The 19,025-nt window shown below is 44.6% G+C and overlaps 2 protein-coding genes across 2 annotated transcripts; one reads left to right on the plus strand and one right to left on the minus strand.

The window, feature by feature from the left end:
• Nucleotides 1-2,359: 2,359 nt before the first annotated feature.
• Nucleotides 2,360-3,094, minus strand: LOC135806972 (glycogen-binding subunit 76A-like). The gene has a single exon (XM_065321088.1). It carries the CDS (start codon nucleotides 3,092-3,094, stop codon nucleotides 2,360-2,362), a length of 735 nt encoding a protein of 244 aa, XP_065177160.1.
• A 6,257-nt stretch (nucleotides 3,095-9,351) lies between these two features.
• Nucleotides 9,352-18,380, plus strand: LOC135805331 (serine/threonine-protein phosphatase PP1-beta catalytic subunit). The gene is made up of 8 exons (XM_065319351.1): nucleotides 9,352-9,557; nucleotides 9,626-9,757; nucleotides 11,934-12,164; nucleotides 12,455-12,559; nucleotides 13,326-13,397; nucleotides 13,742-13,893; nucleotides 15,155-15,289; nucleotides 17,404-18,380. Exons 1-8 carry the CDS (start codon nucleotides 9,506-9,508, stop codon nucleotides 17,509-17,511), a joined length of 987 nt encoding a protein of 328 aa, XP_065175423.1. The 5' UTR covers nucleotides 9,352-9,505; the 3' UTR covers nucleotides 17,512-18,380.
• The last annotated feature ends 645 nt before the right edge of the window (nucleotides 18,381-19,025 follow it).

The raw sequence follows: 19,025 nt of genomic DNA on the forward strand, positions 1-19,025 counted from the left end.
CACTATGATATCTCTATCTGTAATTTTCACCTCCTGTCCAATTATCTACCAGTGAACTTGAAGCCATTTTTATGCCGCACACAGCGCTCAGGGCTGGAAGATCAGAGTTGTGTACTCCTGGGGGGGGGACTTTGCCTTTTTAGGTTCCGTGTTGTAGAAGTGAGCAAGGTGCACGCTACTCTGGTATATAGGGTTTTTGTGAAGTGTATGGCAGAGTGACCTGTTGGTTACATTATCGGATGTCCCCTGCCTGCTAATATGCTCCTTGAGCAAACTTCGTAGGCTACTGTATCAGCTGCTCTCTGAGGTATATGTACTTTAGTATGGAAGAGAACGTTTCTGGACAGGTGTACTTAAATGGGCAGTGGAGTCAAATGGCACTTTTTTTATCAAGTGTATGTGTTGCAACAAGAGTACGTAACCCCCGTTATGTACTCTAGTCGTGCAAGTGTGTAAAGGACTTTACCCGCCACTGAGCCCTACATGTGTGGACTTGTTTCAGTACAAGTAGAAAATTATTGTGTGTGGGATAGGTATTAATATTAGACGGGACACTACGGTATACGAAATTGCCGAGGATGTTCAAGGGTACCCTGTAAGAAGGCCTTAGGCCTGTGGGGATTGCCCTATCAAAATTTTGATAATAATAATCTCCCTGACACGTGTTGGCGAATGACTGATGAATTCCGAACTGCTTATCACCATGCGGTCACGGCTGCTTTTCTTCGCCGATTTGGGAGAGAAACTCAATCAACGATTTATTTTGACTCACACCCCGGTACGATAGCAATGGTCTTATATTTGGGACACCGCTGCTTTTTAGATGTGAAATGACTCACCGACTACATGCATGGCATAAAAGTCAAAGTCCACACAAAAATGTCAATCTAAATCTGCTTTCTGTCTGGTCAGTTGGGCTGAAAATTCCGCTTCCCCAGTACTTGTCTTGTTGCTTCATTTTACTTGTTTGAATCACGAAACATCATTCATTTCAAATGTTATTTCATTTATGAAACCACGGCTCTAGGGGTGCAGACGTATACGGTATTTTGATGAACAACCTAACAAAATGCGGTGAGCAGGCAAACTAAAATGCTTATGTGGAGTGACACATTTTGGCAATACTGCGGCAAAAAAAAACGAAGAAAAACTTATGGAAGAACCAAGGCAAAGGCCAAATGCACAGCGAAGCGGAATTCACAGAAGGATTCTCACAATGCGACAGTTGCAAACTCGGGAAAACCCCAAGCTGCACCCACCACATCTGCCTGATTGCACAATTTGCATAAGCTTGGCTCAACTTTCGCGATGTGGACCTGTGCAGCAAATGTTGTGCGCCAGGTTCAAGACTCAGACATAAGAGTTGCTTGTGCACTCGTACCTTATTTATCCGGGACTGGGGCCACTGCCCGTATCTCCGAATCACATAATTATGCTTTGATGGGGAAAGGCCATAGATACGGCATATGGCGGTAACCGAGGTATCCATTCACAGTACATGTACCACTTTTTGCGACGCGACACACGTTTCATTTGTACTATATATGCACGTATCTGAAATGTATCAAAGGTGTTATTGTTATTATAAAATGGGCCTTTACAAATCCCAGGTGCACCGGTGGGCGAATGCCAGGGAGTCGTCGTCCCCCCCGTACATTTCTTGTAGAGGCAAATGAGCAAAGCGACATCGCTCAGCTGACCTCGCAAAAAAACAAAAGCAGTTCTGTGAACCCAGTTTGACAATATCACAAGAAGGGTAAATATGGCTGGGGTATGGTACTGCAAACCTGTAGTACATGTACACAGAACATAGCAAGAGACACCATTTCAACACCAAGTAAACAAATCGAGACATAGTTCTTGCCGCGATCGCAGTGCTAGAGGGGGAAATCAAAATAATAATATACTTGACCTGATAGTAACAAAAGTAATTCTCAAGTTAGTTGCAGTGGTAGAGATCACAGCAGGTATGTGGATACGTCAGAATAAAGCAGGAATGGTGCTCGACAACCAGTAAAGGTCGCACTAATATTTGGCAGCTAGCATCTAGTTCTAGTACTGCAATATAAAAAAATCCAATTGCTACGAAAGAGAGGACCTCAAACCTCATGCTAGTACAGCTGTAATCAACGAACAACTATTCAAAACAACAATAGGGACATAGCTGCATTAAAAAAACATCAGACAATGACAACCACAAGTGAAATACAAGACACTGAACGTTCTGCGGGGAGGTGTACGCGTGTCAAGTGATCTAAGCCGGTACTGTATATAAAAGTATAGTCATTAAAAGAGGAAGTGAGCCTAGAGAGTTCAAGTCTATTAATTTTGTTATTGGTGCCTATTCAAGGTCATGCTGTTACCTTTGCTCACATGTTACGGAAAAATTCTCACCTCCATTGTTATCCCAAAATTCTGCCCCAGACGCTCGGAAGTAGACAGCAAATTCAACTTTGCCACCGACCGGAAAGTCATCACCCACAAGTACTGTGAAAGAGAAGCGATCGGTGGGGCCGTCACACGACCCATCCACATAACTAGCCTGAATGTCCTTAGACGTACTCCAACTGTCCATGGTATACCGGACGGCAACATGCTTCTCATAGGCAATGTTGCGCACGCGCACAATAGCGAACACAGTCATAGCACGGATAGCCACATTCTCCACGCTGATCAAATTGCGCTGCAGGGAGCGGTGGAAATCGGGTAGTGACGATGGCTGGCGCTGGACAAAGCGCAGCCGTCGATCTACAGTGCTCGGACAATCCGACGATGACGAACTGCTCGAAGCCGGCAGGCCACTCAGAAACTCACTAAACAATTTACTGGCTGGCAGTCGTTTGCGCTGCCATGATGCAGCGGGACCGGACACTGTAGAACTCACATCGTTTATGCTACTGCTATTTGATGACAATGAAGACAATGACTCACAGCTGTCAGCACGACGAATGTTAAAGATTGTCACCAATGGCAACCCTTCCGTGTCTGCAAATCGGAGCGATTTATTCCGCCGCAATCCATCAATAACAGCAGGTGATAGCTTTTTCGCTAATGGCCAGGACTTCTGACGCGGGCTTCCAATGCCCTCGGCCATTGGAGTCTACCAACACGTCTTCCAACAGTTCAGGCAGGGCATATCACAGCGCACAAAGCGGACACTGCACTAGTGAACACAGTTCTCCACCAACTTTACTGACGATCAATATCCGTCAGTACTTCTAGTTCTGCATTCTCAGACGTGAGTATTACATTTTCGCCAAGAAGAGTCGGAACGAGAGTGTCAGTACGGAATGAAAGTACTTCACCTCTTTAATAATTATTGTACTGGGCGTTCGTTACACTGAACTGCAAATGTTTGTCAAGCACTAACTGCATCCAAACAATTCCTGTACGATCTAGACTTCTAGAGCTTTCATCGACGAGACCGTGCACGAGATAGCAGTCGTATTTCTCAATCGTAGGTCAGCGTGACATTCCAATTCTATTCATCTGTCTTCCCAAAGTTAGTTTGGCTGGATCATGAAAGTGTTTCGTAACAATCAAGACTGTACTACTGAGTAGATCTACTCAGTACTGGTTCTGTCCGGTGCAAGTATTTTGAATACGCCGGTCTTACGTCATGATGACACCATTTCAATTATTTGTACCAGGCCAGTACAGTGGCAGACTCGACTGGCAATGGGCATGGCACTATTTTTGGCAGTGCCGCAGACAGTGCCAGACTCCCAGACCTAGTACAAGTGACCATGGTGACAGTGGACCACTCTCAGGTTGCGTTTGGTTGGGCATTTTCAGAATGTAAATGAGAACCATTCTGGAATGGGAATCGGCAAGAATCACCTGACCAAACTAACGCGCCAGAATCAATTAGGAATCACTTGACATAGCAATTCCATGATGTCGTTGTGGAACGGCGGCTGTCTTTTCTTTTACCCGACTCTAGTTTCCTTGAGAGAGTCAAGGTACTTCTGAGTGCATGAGTTGAGGCACTTGAACCTGTTGCTACATTGTTTGGCTCATCGCAGCCATTATCATTTTTGATTCCGGAATGAGAATGCTCATTCCAGCATGTGAGGTGGAATGATCATTCTCCAAAAAGAATCATTCTCAGCGATTCCCATTCTGGAATCATGTGGAATGTGACCAACCTAACGCACTTTTTTGACCAACCAAACGGGCGAGAATGATTCCGAGTGATTCCAAGTGATTCCCATTTGGGAATGTGACCAACCAAACGTAACCTCAGTCTCACCAAGAGTACATGAAAACCACCCAGGTTTTCATGTACTCTTGGTCTCACTGATCAGCTGAGTCTTTATATGATTCTGTGTCACTGCACTGTCACTATACTAGGGTCAGACCAAAATAATAAAATTTGCTAGCAATTCTTCAAGCAAAATATCGAAAGGGAATTGTGTGTTGCTCCCTACGTGGGAGCTTGCGCTACTCCTTCCGACTTGAATTCTCACTTGACTGACTCACAACCTCCATCCAGAGCACACGAGAAGTTCATCGAACCTTCCACTCGGCAAACCAGCAAGAAAGCACCATTCCCTGCTCAATACGCAGTGTTTCGGGGAATTCAGTCCTCATCAGTTGAGCTTGAGTAGACCGAGGAAGATTGTGCCTAAAGAGCACCCACTCACATGTATATAGTGCTCTCCAACCACAAACATCACCTGGTGACCAGGGATACAAACTTACAGAGACGCTCCCTTATCAGCTCGACAAACACCTCGTGAACACCAGATAGCAGCGTGAGTCAGTGTCGCTCATGGTCTCATCAAGAGTCCATAACTTGGACTCCTGGTCTCATGGTAAGCAAAGAGCACCGTTTTGACATACATATTGCATACATACACATATTGGTCAGTGTCAGATCAGGCGCGTAGCCGGAGGGGGGGGGGGGGGGGGGGGGAGGACCCAGCGATTCAAATTCCAAGCTCCTGAGAAGCTCAATCTGAGACTTAACAATACCACTGTCAATGTGTTGTGGTTCATTCACATCTAAGAAATATATACCGTATGTCCGCACCTTTAAAGCTATGGTGGTATATTCGATTATAAAGCCAGTCTCAGTTATAAAGCCATGGGCGTCATAAATGAAATGACATTTAAGCATGTTTTGCAAAAATGAAGGAATAAGTACTATGCTAACAAACTTACAGCCCAGCAGGAAGGGCGAATACTGTATAGCAGGAAATTTTCGGACGGATTATATTTTCGGACAAAGCCGAATTTTGACCTTTCGTACGGATTATATTTTCGCACAGTACTAGCTATGCTGCATGCTAAATACACGTGTTCGCAAGCAGTATGCATGCTATAGTGTGCATAATTTCACATGAACAAATTTTAGTACGGAATTAATTTTAGTACAAAAGAAGCCGTGTACGAAATCGTCCGAACATTTCCTGCTATACAGAAAGTAGATTTAGATTGAAATTTCTGTGTGGACTTTGACTTTTATGGCATGGCGTAGTGGGTGAGTCATTTTGCATCTAAAATGGCTAAGAAAGCAGCGGTGTTTCGATTATAAGGCCATGGCTTTAAAGGCGCTGACATACGGTATTAAAATATGCAACATGAAAGAGAACTTTTACAAAATCGTAGAAGACCATAGTTGTCCAGCTACATGTAGTAGGTGCGGACGAAGCACTCGTGAAGTTTCACACCTCACTGAAGGGCATGCGTGTAGCATGCACCGCACTGTCACTTTGTACTTCCCGTGACTCCATATGCATGCACTCAGGAGAGTTTAAATGTAGTTTCCAAAGGTTTTGGCATCTGCGCTGGAACCACGGAGGGGGTTTCCGGGCAACCTGGAAACACTGCCGGCTACGCGCCTGGTCTGCTCCAGAGCTGAGTCAGCGAACCGGTTGGGGGTACCCGGTTTGGAGCAGAAATATTATGAAATATTATTACTTTTGCACCTCGCGGATTCGAACCTCCCAGGTTAAAACCTTTTTTCTTCTTTTCCTGTAGTGGTTTTTGGACCATCAGTTCAGTTGCTTGATCGTTATCACGTGAAACTCGGAGTTGCAACACAACTTCCTCTCTCTCCCTCTATAGAGATTAGAGAGGTGCCGCATAACGTATTTACGTTAGTAAAAACGTAGCCGATCTAATCTATGGAAAACCTTACGTAAACTGCACGCAGAGTTTTCAAATCACGTAGCTACCCTTGCATGGCAACTTCGAATGCGGCAGTGTACGGCCTGGGGAGAGAGTCATAAATTTGTACCCCAATCCATTTTCGGCGCAAAAATCAGAGCCCTATCTACGTAGACAACTTTCCGTAATTAAAGTGGAGTGCAAACTCGTGAATTCACAGGTTTTTCCCGAGCATTAACGTAAAGTTGCCCAACTTTATGTAGTGCGGAACCTCTCGATTACAGTCAACTTTGCGTTTAACGACATTCGGCGGGGCATCAGAAAAGTGTCCTTATACCCCAAGTCTCATTATATGTACTATTACAGTTAGATTGGACCTTGCTCTGGGCATGGACATTCTGTTGTTATCCGCGAATTGTCGTTATATCCGCAGTCGTTATTAGCGAAGCTGACTGCATACGATTACAGCATCAGTTGAGATGCATTGGCGTAGTGTCAGAATCGCAGCACAGCGCTGCACTGGCGACTCACAGTGACACTGCATACATAGCGCCCATTAGTCATCACTCATTAGAGAATCCCCCATGAAATCATTCACATAACCTCTATTGTGTAATGCACATCATAACATTCTGCCATTAGTACGGTAATGCCATAGGCCAAACGCACAATGACGAAATTCATACCAAATGTGGATAATGGATATACATGCGGGGCGAAAGGGCGGTTGCACTACCTATTGCTAGTCTGCAAAGTATCTTTTCATCCAGAATAGTACTACAGTTGTCCCTCTCTAATCCGGCACTTGTTTATCCAGCACCCTTGCAAACCAGAACACTTTCTGGCAAAACAGATTTTTTCAGTTCATTTTCTACGCTTTAATCTGTCCCCGGGGAAAATCGCGATTCCGCGGCCGTGTTTGTTTCCGCGTTTTTTGCGATTTTTTAAAAGACCGCGTTTTCCCGAGTTTTTAAAAACTTTTTTGTTGCACTACACGTACACACAGTGCACTGTTCGGTCAGCAACGTCTCATCGTGGCGGCTTTGTACTCAAATATGACGAGTGCTTACACCAGAGACATGTAACTGATTGATATCACTACACACTCACTGAAAATTGCCTCATATCAACTGCAAACTTACCGCATATCAATCATATTCACCGCAAATTCTGGGATTTTTCCGCGATTTTCCTCGGGGACAGTTTAATCTGGCACTTGAATTCCGCCTCCAGCAGCGATTTTCTGCAACAAATCACTCAAACTGTGCATAATTCGATTTTCTAATCCAGCAGTTGTACATTGCATCCTGTCAAAGGAGCATTGTAACATACACTTCGGAATATCCTATGCTAGTGCATACGATATTCCCAAGTGTATGTTATAGACATGCATTCCACAAAGTATTTGGATTGACACAGATAATCGCTTCGTTTTGACGTACGACACAAACACGTATGTTAATAGGTGGGACGGGTTGGAGGACAGGATTTTGATAATCCAGCACCCTTGTTTATCCAGCAGAAAATGACGTTGCAAAAGATGCCGGATTAGAGAGGGACGACTGTATAGTCGTCCCTCTCTATTAAATCCGGTACTTGTTTATCCAGCAAACTTTCTGGCAAAACGGATTTTTTCAGTTCTTTTTGTACGCTTTAATCCGGCACTTGAATTCCGGCTCCAGCAGCGATTTTCCCCAACAAACTGCACATAATTCGGTTTTCTAATCCAGCAGTTGTACATCGCATACCGTACCGGAGCACAGCTATGTCCGTTTGGTCAGTGCATGAACTACTTATCAGGGAGCATTCTACACAATTATGTAACATACTGTAAACCGCCCAAGATTCGCGTCAATAAATTTCACGATTTCTTAGAACCAGCGAGTTTGCGATGGCAAAAGTGTGCGAAGCACTGGGGCCACCTACATACCGTATTATCTCTAATATAAGCACAGTCTCCATTATAAGTACATGTACACTGTGTGCATTATCTGTACCGGCGAAAAAAGTTCAAAAAACCCTGAAATGTGTGTGTCTGACATGAATTTGGCATGGCAAGATGCCTCTGAAATGAGGTTGAAATAATAATGGAACAGTCTCCAATAAAGGAACGTCTCCATTAATAGCACAGGGCGGAGGTACATTGAAAAAATAAAGGACCGTGCTTATATTAGAGATAATACGGTAAACCCACTGTTGAAGCTTGATTTCACGCGCTCTTCTCGCGAACATTAATATAATCCGCCGTGGATATTAGGCAGTTTACAGTACACTTGGGAATATCCTATGCACTGTATAGACATGCATTCCACAAAGTACTTGGATTGACACGGAAAATCCCTGCGTTTTGACGTACGACACAAACATGTTTGTTAGTAGATGGGACGGGTTGGGGGACAAAATTTGATAATCCAGCAGAAAATGCAGTCGCAATAGGAGCCGGATTAGAGAGGGACGACTGTATTTTGCATGGATGAGATTGTGCATACACTTACCTAATTGTTAGATTGACAGCATGTTATATCATAATACACTTACCTGTACAACCCGTACCCAAACTAAGTGGACCAAGCCTTCTCTCCATGATAACGACGGTATACTCAGCCGTATTCTTCAAGAAGGAACTTACTTTCATTCACCATGTCAGTAGTGTACTTTTTACTCGACTGGGTTGCAAAACATAAGCTGGCATACATCCAGCACACCACTCAAAACAACTGCACCATAATGACGACTCAACTTGGCACCTTTACGACAATGATTCGGAACATTCGACATTCATCTTGGCGATAATATTGCCAGGATGGATATTTGAATGCAATAATAATTATTACAATGTTCGGAGTTAGTTTGAAACTACCTCAGTGATATTTGGTGCACGTAACAATGTGGATGCAAAAATTTAGCTGACTTGCTTACTTGCGAAGAGCTGCTTCCCGCGATACATGTACTAGTACATGATCCTAACCTTCACGGCACAGAAACAGGCTCACTACTAGTACTAGCTAAGGGTGCACCTCCCAGGCTCGGAATGGTGAAAAATCACACACCAAAATCACTACCATGCACTGCCACTGCCAGTACAGTGTGGAACTTCGGTGCTAACCGTGAAATTCCCTAAATATTTTCTTGCTACATTCGCACCAAAATGATCAACAAGCTGCAAGCCAAAGGCGGTCATCAGACTTATGAAGTACAATAACATCATCATTACTTTAGTCTGCAGCTTCCTTCAAACAAGTCACCATTCCACAAGAAGGTAGAACAGGAGAGTCTCTCAGCGACCACCGGTTCGGCTTGAACATCGTAAGAAACTGGACACTTTCTCTTCCAGGTGATAAAGACTGCGCATGCGCGATACAAAAAAAAAGAAGTGTAGCTAACTCTGATAATGGCGGAAGGAGAACTGAACGTCGATTCGATCATCACCAGGCTGCTTGAAGGTAAGGAAACTAGCATTTGGCAGTGGGTCGTGGCAGGAGTTAACTGAAGAAGGGTTTCTGTGCTGCAGTACGTGGGAGGCAGCCTGGAAAGACTGTGCAGCTGGCTGAACATGAAATTCGCGGATTGTGTTTGAAATCCCGGGAGGTCTTCCTTAGTCAGCCCATCTTGTTGGAACTTGAAGCACCGATTAAAATATGCGGTAAGTTCTTACCACGCATTTCCATTGGGCCATGGTGTTGATTCCTTGTTTGAAAGTTGGTGTTCTAAGCATTATTGTGAGTGAAAACACACTCTTGATTTTTTTAGTGTGATATTCATTTGCTATTTACTGAGATTCTGTGGGACTCGATGGTTTCATCGTCCGCACTTCAACATTGCACCCACTCTGGAGTATATCATTTCGTTGTAGCGTTCATGTACTTGCAGACTGTGACATTTGCAACATCACTGCGATGTGGACGCTACTCAGTATCATAAGTGTATTGGTCAACCATATCCCGCGGTTCTACAATTTTGCGTGTTGTTGAGAGGAAACTGTTACTTGTATGCTTTCTTTGTTTCTGGTTAGCTTTGTAAGGCTTCGAACACAACACATGTAGTAGTGCAGTGCTGTAATGTCAACTGAGACCTTCATTCGTTCCTAGTGATTCGCGCTGTCGAGTAATGCAAGCCGAAGTTAGGGCGGAAGTCGACTGGCTTGATTTTCTCCTTGAGAATTTGAACACTGCAAAAATAATAGTGGTTTGCTGGAGCATGGAAGGCAGTGCTATGCTGTTCCGTAATTCGTTTGGACGTTGTGTCATTTGTCGTGTCCGTCCTGGGCATCGTCTCGTAACTAGCCTGTGAAGCATGGATGTCTTGAATCGTGTCATGAAATGGACTTGGAACTGATGTCCAGTTTCCCACTGTTAGCTGTCTGAACTATCCATGTTCCCTTTCGCCGTGTTTGAAGCGACCAGTTAGTGTTACTGGTCTGCTCTCGGTGTGGACTCCTCACTGTATACTAATAGGCCGTCTTGGAAACCAGCACTCGTAATGGTTTTGTGTTTTCAATCTTTGATCCTTGGCCGTTTGTTTTGATGTGGGGTGGGATCAAACAAAAGCGACACTCTTGACCTTTGCCATTGGCATGCAGTTGACAGGCAAGCTACTATTATGTTGTGGTCATTCGTGGCGCTTGACAAATGCCCTGTCTGGAGCATGTAACACGTGTGCAATTTTTATTCTCGAGACCAAACCAGGAACGTTGATTTCTTCCCCGGAAGTATCATTTTTGAGATTGAGACTGAGAATGATTATTATGACAATTGTGAACTACGTTTTAGACAACCCATCACTGTCACCCCCGCCACCATCTCCTCATCCTCCATTGTTACTGTCGTCTGGTAACTGGAGGATTGAAGAACAGTACGAGTATCAAAAAAATGATCACCTCCAGAAGCATGCTTGTAAACTTCATCGCAACATCGCAATGGGCAGTGCACCAGCATTGACAAAATCACACTGGCTTTTCTAATACTCATAATGGCAATTTCTCTTCTCGCCTTCACTTGCACTGTTCTGTGGTACTTCTTTGCCGTGTTGCTGCTATGCATCCTTTGGCTCTCGGTCGCAAGTCTAGCCTGGGAAGCCAACAATGAATCTGCACACACACATTCCGTCATCGCCCTCCCAAGCGATTAACTGACAGGGATATTGATCCCTGTTTCATTCCTGATCTGCAAAGTTCCACACCACACACACGCTCCACCATAGAACTAATTTTGCATCTGCATATGATTCCGAAATATACCGTGAATGTGCAATCGCCGATACCAAGAGTACATAAACCAGAGTGTGCAAATCGGGATGGTTCCTGTGGGAGCGTAATTCGTGCATTTCTGACGGCATGGTAGGCCACAGGTACGGTGAAAAGTTGCGTAACCAGTCACGGTGGTGCAGGTCACTGAGTTTGTCCTGATTTCGGTTTTTTGATACGGATAGCCTGGTGACTACTTGTCGGTGGATGTACGCAGCGTACACAGCCACACAAAAACACCGAAATCTGAAACAGGACGTCTAAAATCAAGCAAACTTGGCTGATTTCTGGGCTACTATGTTATGATGAAACACGAAAATTTTAGCTGTACGCAAGTCGCGGCGTGGCTGACCTCATCAGGGTGACGTAGTGCACGAACTGCGCTGTTTCAGATCTGATATGCACAGTTGCACACTCTGGTTTATGTACTCTTGCCGATACATGGTATCGTATTGTTTGCTCCCCTTGAAAAACGTTGGAAACAACAACTTAAAAATAGCCGAACGCTTGCTTATTTTTTAAAATCTCAAACTATTGGTCACATCATGTCAATGCCTGTCTTTTTTCTGTTGTTCAGGTGACATCCATGGCCAGTACTCGGACCTTCTTCGTCTCTTCGAGTATGGTGGGTTCCCTCCAGATGCCAACTACTTGTTCCTTGGCGACTACGTTGACCGTGGAAAACAGTCACTAGAGACTATTTGCCTTTTGCTTGCTTATAAGATCAAGTATCCGGAGAACTTCTTCTTGCTCCGTGGAAACCATGAGTGTGCCAGCATCAATAGAATTTATGGATTTTATGAGGAATGTAAGTACATCTCTGCTGCGTTACTGGAAAGTGTTTTGGGTGTGAGGTGCTTGACCATTGTAATTCTTAGAAAATTTGCACATTTCCATATGTTGCCTTGTGCGCTATTAGCTTGATGTATGTGTTATGCTGTGTTATGCTTTCCACACTTTGACTTGAATGCTTTGTGCGTTTTATGCACCTGTTTGAGCTGCACCTGCGTGTGTGTTAATTGATTGGTAAGTTGGTGCCTTTTGTTTGCTTGGTTTATTGAGTGATTTCTACTGCTTTTGACTGCTCCATTCCTACAGGCAAGCGACGGTATAATATCAAACTTTGGAAGACATTCACGGACTGTTTCAACTGTTTGCCAGTTGCTGCCATCATAGATGAAAAGATCTTCTGCTGCCATGGAGGTATGAGTGTGGTTAATACGTTTTGTGATGATTTCTCCTCCTTCCATTACAAGCACAGCTCCATGACACTTTAGAATATACCAATGCACCTTAAATTTACCCTCCGAGTACCCTACAGTTGTGCTCCTTAGTAGGGCTGCAGGGGTAGGAGGTCGGTCTGGTAACGAGTTCGTATATCTCTATGGGTAGCACGAGTACCGTATCGGGTATTTTTTGACATAGTTTGTACAGTGAGTGTGCACTGGCTCTACATAAAACGTTTACAGTAAGCATGTAGCCGTGCATTTTACATGCACCGTTGCGGAAACACCGTAGTCCAACTACCCGATCAGGTTCTCAGGAGCAAACTGCTACCCGAATACCCGCTCTAGTTACGGGTAACACAGGTACCCTACTACCCGATGACACCCCTAGTCTTCTTTATGTGAAGACAGTCATTTTCTGCTGAAATGGAACGCATTGAACCTTGACAAGAACATAGCAGAAAGGCCAAGGGCGAAACATGTGACTGTCATGCACTTCATGACCATCTATCGTAAACAAAGGATTAAAATATTGGCGGTAGACGGGTCTTGTACATATGCAAGGGCAGTGTTTATTGTAGAGAGAGAATATGGTACATGTACAGTGCTACTCAGTGAAATTCGATAGAGCGAGTCAACTTTGCACCCTGCCCCAGTGAACATCCCAGTGTTCCATGGTCTAGGGCTGCACAGGCCTAAAGTATCTGATTCTGATCTCTGTTGATGTACCTGCTTTGCTCCAGGTCTGTCGCCTGATTTGCAATCCATGGAAAATATCAGAAGAATTATGCGCCCCACGGATGTTCCTGACACTGGTAAGAAATGCTGTTACATACACCGATTGTGCCTAGCTCATCTGTCAGTGATCAGTGGGCCTTACATCGATCTAGTGTGTTTCAAAAAACATAGATACGAGAACTACCCCCTGAGTCCACACAGACCCATACCAGTACACTGGAAACTTTGAAAAACTCTTGCAGTGTAGCAGCATATGCACTCTACACACCGCAGTTATGTACCAGTACTTGAAGCCATTGAACCTTGTGGGATCCTGCAACCTAGCTGAAACGTTTCTAGTGTGTGCAAGTATTGGCATTGTCTGTTTGTTTTTAACTTTTACGTAACTTCAACCTATGTTTTTCTTGTGCTTTGTAATCAGGTCTACTCTGTGACTTGCTCTGGTCTGATCCGGATAAAGACATTTCTGGATGGGGTGAGAACGACCGAGGAGTGTCATTCACGTTTGCCAGCGATGTGGTCAGCAAATTCTTGCAGAGGCACGACTTCGACTTGATTTGCCGAGCCCATCAGGTTTGTACTTCCCTATAGCAGTTATTACACTGTTACATTTCTGTGTCATTCTGTGTCCGGGGTGGCAATCCACGTAGAATCAAAGGGTTTTACCAGAAGACCTTTTCTTCTACACCGCGTTGAATTGATCTTTTCATGGAATTAAAGCCATTTATGGGTGGTGTGCCGAGGCCATTTCAAGTTGTTACGAAAAAAAACATCGATAGCAGAACAATAAAACCATACTCGGTTTAAAGTCAATATTTTTCGCATCAGGGGTGGGTCAAAACTAAATTATCGATAACGCCGGACGGCCCCATTGCCTCGTTCTGAGTCTATCTGTATTTGAGTGCAAACACCACGATTGTGTAATGCAGTAAAACCTGGTGTCAGCGACCACATGCTTTTAACGACCGTTTTTCCATGCACGGACAGCTCTACACAGAAACTGCACTGGATCCAGCGACCGACTTTTAGTGTACCAAGTGCCATATTGGACCTGCACACAGCGACCAAAACTAACCAACAGTGCCATCTTGAACAGGGTTGAAGTGCGCTCTGACTCATGTGCATGCAGTCAACAGAAGGGACAGTGCAGGACGCGCTGCATGCACTTGAGTGAGACGTGCTTTGCTGCAGAAAGTATTCTATGCGCTACGCCTGTCTATATGTGTACATTGAAGTACACTCATGCACATGTATGTACGCAATCCGATTTGTCACGAATGTATGGGACCTGGTTCCAAAGACCACCTGGCTTTAACGACCGCTTTTGCTTGCACCGTGGGGTGGTCGGTTAAACCAGGTTTTACTGTAAGTAAAGCAAGTGTGTGTTTTTAATGCACTATTACCGTATGTCAGCGCCTTTAAACCATGGCCTTATATTCGAAACACCGCTGCTTTCCTAGATATTTTAGATGTAAAATGACTCACCCACTACGCCATGCCATAAAAGTCCAAGTCCACACAGAAATTTCAATCTAAATCCACTTGTTCACCCTTCCTACTGGGCTGTAAGTCTGTTAGCATAGTACTTATTCCTTCATTTTTACAAAACATACTTCAAATGTCATTTCATTTATGAAGCCCATGGCTTTATAACTGAGACTGGCTTTATAATCGAATATACCGCCATGGCTTTAAAGGTGCAGACATACGGTAATAAAATTTGACTTCAAATTTCCCTTCTTGTCATGCATTTATTCTGTCAGGGATCTGCTTGCTTGAATTCCACCCCTGATTTTCGTTCATTCTGCTTTGCCTGTCTCGTTCATTTCTCCAGGTTGTCGAAGATGGTTATGAATTCTTTGCCAAGCGGCAGTTAGTGACACTGTTCTCAGCTCCCAATTACTGTGGCGAGTTTGATAACGCCGGTGGTATGATGAGCGTGGACGAGACACTGATGTGTTCCTTCCAGGTATGTCTTTTTTTGCTGTTGCCATGCTGCATCCTCATACACAGTTACTGATGTATGTAAGCCTGGGTGTACAGCTCTGGATGTCGAATGGCGAACCATGGGATGAATTTTATGTACAGTCAACTTCGCTTATAACGACACTCGGCGGGGCATCAGAAAAGTGTCCTTATTCGCGAAGTGTCCTTATTCGCGAAGTGTCGTTATACCCGAAGTCTCATTATATGTGTTACAGTTGGATGGGACTTTGCTCTGGGCATGAAAATTCTGTGTTACCGTAAAGTACCGTTGATCCGCCCCCACGCCATGTCGCTTCCTAGCTGGGTTTTCGGCAGGGGGCGGGAATTAGATCAAGGCTGTCAAGTGCAGTACGATGTACAACAACGTAGAGGATCAGTCTCAATGTGCTGGATTGTGCACATTTTGATCCTGGATTGGCAAGTATTGTGTACAACAGTGTATGCGTCGGTTCAACATCGTATTTCGTTGTATACGCCGAAGTCGCTTCACAAGGAGAAAATCGACAGGGGGCGGATCAACGGTACTTTACGGTATATCCGCAGTCGTTATCAGCGAAGTCGACTGTACATCATTTCAATGAGACAAAAGCGTTGCCACCTGTGGCTGGCAGTATGGCGCTGCACCCCTACAGCCCATTTTGCTCGACTTTGTGAAGCATGTCATAACTGCAACTTGTTTTTGCATTCGAACTTTTCAGTTGCACTCTCTAGTTTAGAGTTGTCATTAGGCATGCTAATTGTGAGGTTCCGCACTACGTAAAGTTGAGCAACTCTACGTTAGTGGGCGGGTAAAACCCGTGCATTCGCGAGTTTGCACTCCACTTATGCAAAGTTGTCTACGGAGAGTACGTAGATAGGGCTCTGATAACGTAGCTGGTCCGTAATTGGATTGGGGTACAAATTTATGACTCTCCCCAGGTCGATCTGGTCGTACACTGCCGAGTTCGGAGTTGCCAAGGGCAAGTACGTGATTTGAAAACTCCGGATGCGCATGCAGTTTACATAAGACTTTCCGTAAATCGACTGCGTTTTTTACTAACGTAATTACGTTATGCGGAACCTCTCTAATATGAATTTTTAAGTCTTATGTTTGACTAACTAGACCCTGTGCATAAACCTGCTAAGACACACTCAGGTGGCGACAACGATACATGTAGTGTAGCTGTGAGTGTAGTCCGCCTGAGTGAGCGTTGCTGGGCAATAGAGCTCCGAAGTGTCACGTCCGGTCGATGACAATTTCGTATCAACTGCGTACAAGCAACCATTGCATCCCCCAGCACGTGTTTCGTAGTGACATTACTAGTACTTGTACAGATTATAGTAGATACGGTACCTCACACAACGTACCCAGATGTCCTTTCTCAGGCCATGCGTCTGGTAGCCTCGTCCTCCTTTCTGAAGCGCTGAGTAGAGCAGTGACTTGCAGGAAGTTGCAACCACCGTTTGTCATGCTAGTCCTGTACCTTTGTTGCCTTTCCTGAGGAGTAAGGTGATTTGTACGTACAGGTGAAAGTTTTTCCTAACTGTAAAATGTGATTTTTCGCATTGTGTCCTTTCTCATCACTTCAGTCAGCTGAACTTTTTCAATTTATGAGGCAGAAAATGCTGGGGAAGGCGAGAATTTAAAGCGGATCAGACCTCTGGAATATTTTCGCCCAGTTATTTCAGCTTGGGAAAACTGGGAAGACCAATCAAGGCTACATCAGCCTTACAAACCTCTACCAGCAAGAAACGACTAGAAAAACTGTTTTTACTAGTTTGAGGGAAAGAGACAAACTGTTTCCTCTAACAAACCATCAATTGACGCCGTGATGAACCCGTAAATTATTTACCAGTACCCACCTCCCTCACCCGAATAACCAGCTGGGAAGCTACACAGTGTGGCAGGTCAACAGTATTCTACGGTAGATAACTGATTGTCTGTCTTAGCTTCTCATCCCCTCTCATGTGGCATACTCTCCGTGTGAGTCATGCACTCGCTGGCATTGTTCTGTGCTTGGAAGCTTGCTTGCGGAGCTTGATTAATTTCTTTGCCAGCACAGTAGCCGTGCTAAGAATGCCTTCTCTGCTGCTCTTTGACTTTCCTTTGTTTTGTAGATTCTCAAGCCTTCGGAAAAGAAGGCTAAGTATCAGTACGGTGGTCTCAACTCTGGCCGGCCAGTCACACCGCAGAAAAAGGATCAGAAAGGAAAGGGAAAGAAATGATTCATCTCACTGATGTAATGAACTCGTACAATATTCACGCCAAACCCCAGGTAACCTAGGCTGTACCGCTTCTTCGCGCCCCACATCAGATATATATACATGCGTGTTGTCTGTCTTGTTGCGATTGGTTTCTCTTTTGCTAGCGTTCTTGTTCCCTTTTTACCATCGCGTAATTAACAGCAGTGCCTATCTGCTTAGCTTGTTTGCCGTATGCCATAGGTTATCGGTTCGCTAGCGTTCCTTTGTTGTGTCAATGGTGACAGTGTTTGTGCTGTTACTGGCTCTCAATCTGATGACAGTCCAATCTGTGTTTGCCGTATGCCATAGGTGCACGTTGTCCTTTGTTGACACGTGTGTCTTCCTGTGCGAACCTCATATGTAGATAATATCGGCATCTCGCTCATGAAGCCGGTTATTGTTAACAATAATAAGTTTTAACTGCTCTGGCCAACTCCTTATAGCCTAGTATAGGTTAACCATTGACTTACACATAATTATTGTCCCAGTCATGCCCTCGTTTTCAACTTTGCCATGAAGCAGTAGCATTATCACCTTCATTTATTTGTACATTATCATCACTTGTTCGTTGTCATCCTTGTCCTACATCCTGTCCATGACGCTCTTTGTTGTATTTGTTTTGTGCGTGCATGTCAGCTGCTATTGAGTTTAGCCGTCATGTGCTCCGACATGTTCGCTCCCACCGCTAACACTGCCGTTCTACTTCCTGTTTTTGCTCATCTCTTTTTTGGGTTTAGCCAGTCTACTCTGAATTTTATGGTGACTTGAAAACGGACGATGATCTGTTATGCGTGTATACGGCATTGATTACTGGTCTCCGACTTGTTTTTGAAGAAAAGGATAAACACTGACCGTACAATGTGCCGTCTTCTGTGTGTACTTGTCTGGAACTCGGGTCTTGTCCGTCCCTGCAAGTGCCACTCTTGCTGCACCTCTCAGTTGTGCTTTCGAACTCCTACCCAATGTGCGTAATTTGGGACTTGAACGGCCGTAGTATTTCCCTCTTTGTGCATGCCGCGGATGATCCCCGGTACATGTAGTCCATGGCGGCAGCTTTGCAGTTTGCATTGTCTTTGGCTCACATCTCACCAAGAGTGCAACTCTCCAGCTAGCTGGTCTGGTCCATACATGGCGGAATATTTTGTTGACGGCACCTTTTTAGGATGCATGACTAAAACATGTGCAAAGCATATGTCGGCCGGCTGGGCGCCAACCTTCAGATCTATCGTGATATTTTTTGCGGCTTTCAAAATGAAATATTTATCCCACTTTTGTAGCCGTATCATAGTACAGTCAGACCTCGCGGTGGATGCATCACATAATATGCTGTACATCTCACCAGCTATTTTCTTCCGGATGGCGAGGGATCCGGATAAGCGAGGTCGGACTGTACTGGGAGTACGAGTACACATTTAGTGTAACTTGGGGGAAAGTGATTACTGTTAGTTCACGCTGCCACAGACTCGTACATAGTAGTACATCACATACTCATTGCC

The sequence above is a fragment of the Sycon ciliatum genome, chromosome 1 (assembly GCF_964019385.1).
Source record: "Sycon ciliatum chromosome 1, ocSycCili1.1, whole genome shotgun sequence".
In the NCBI taxonomy this organism is placed as follows: Eukaryota; Metazoa; Porifera; class Calcarea; order Leucosolenida; family Sycettidae; genus Sycon; species Sycon ciliatum.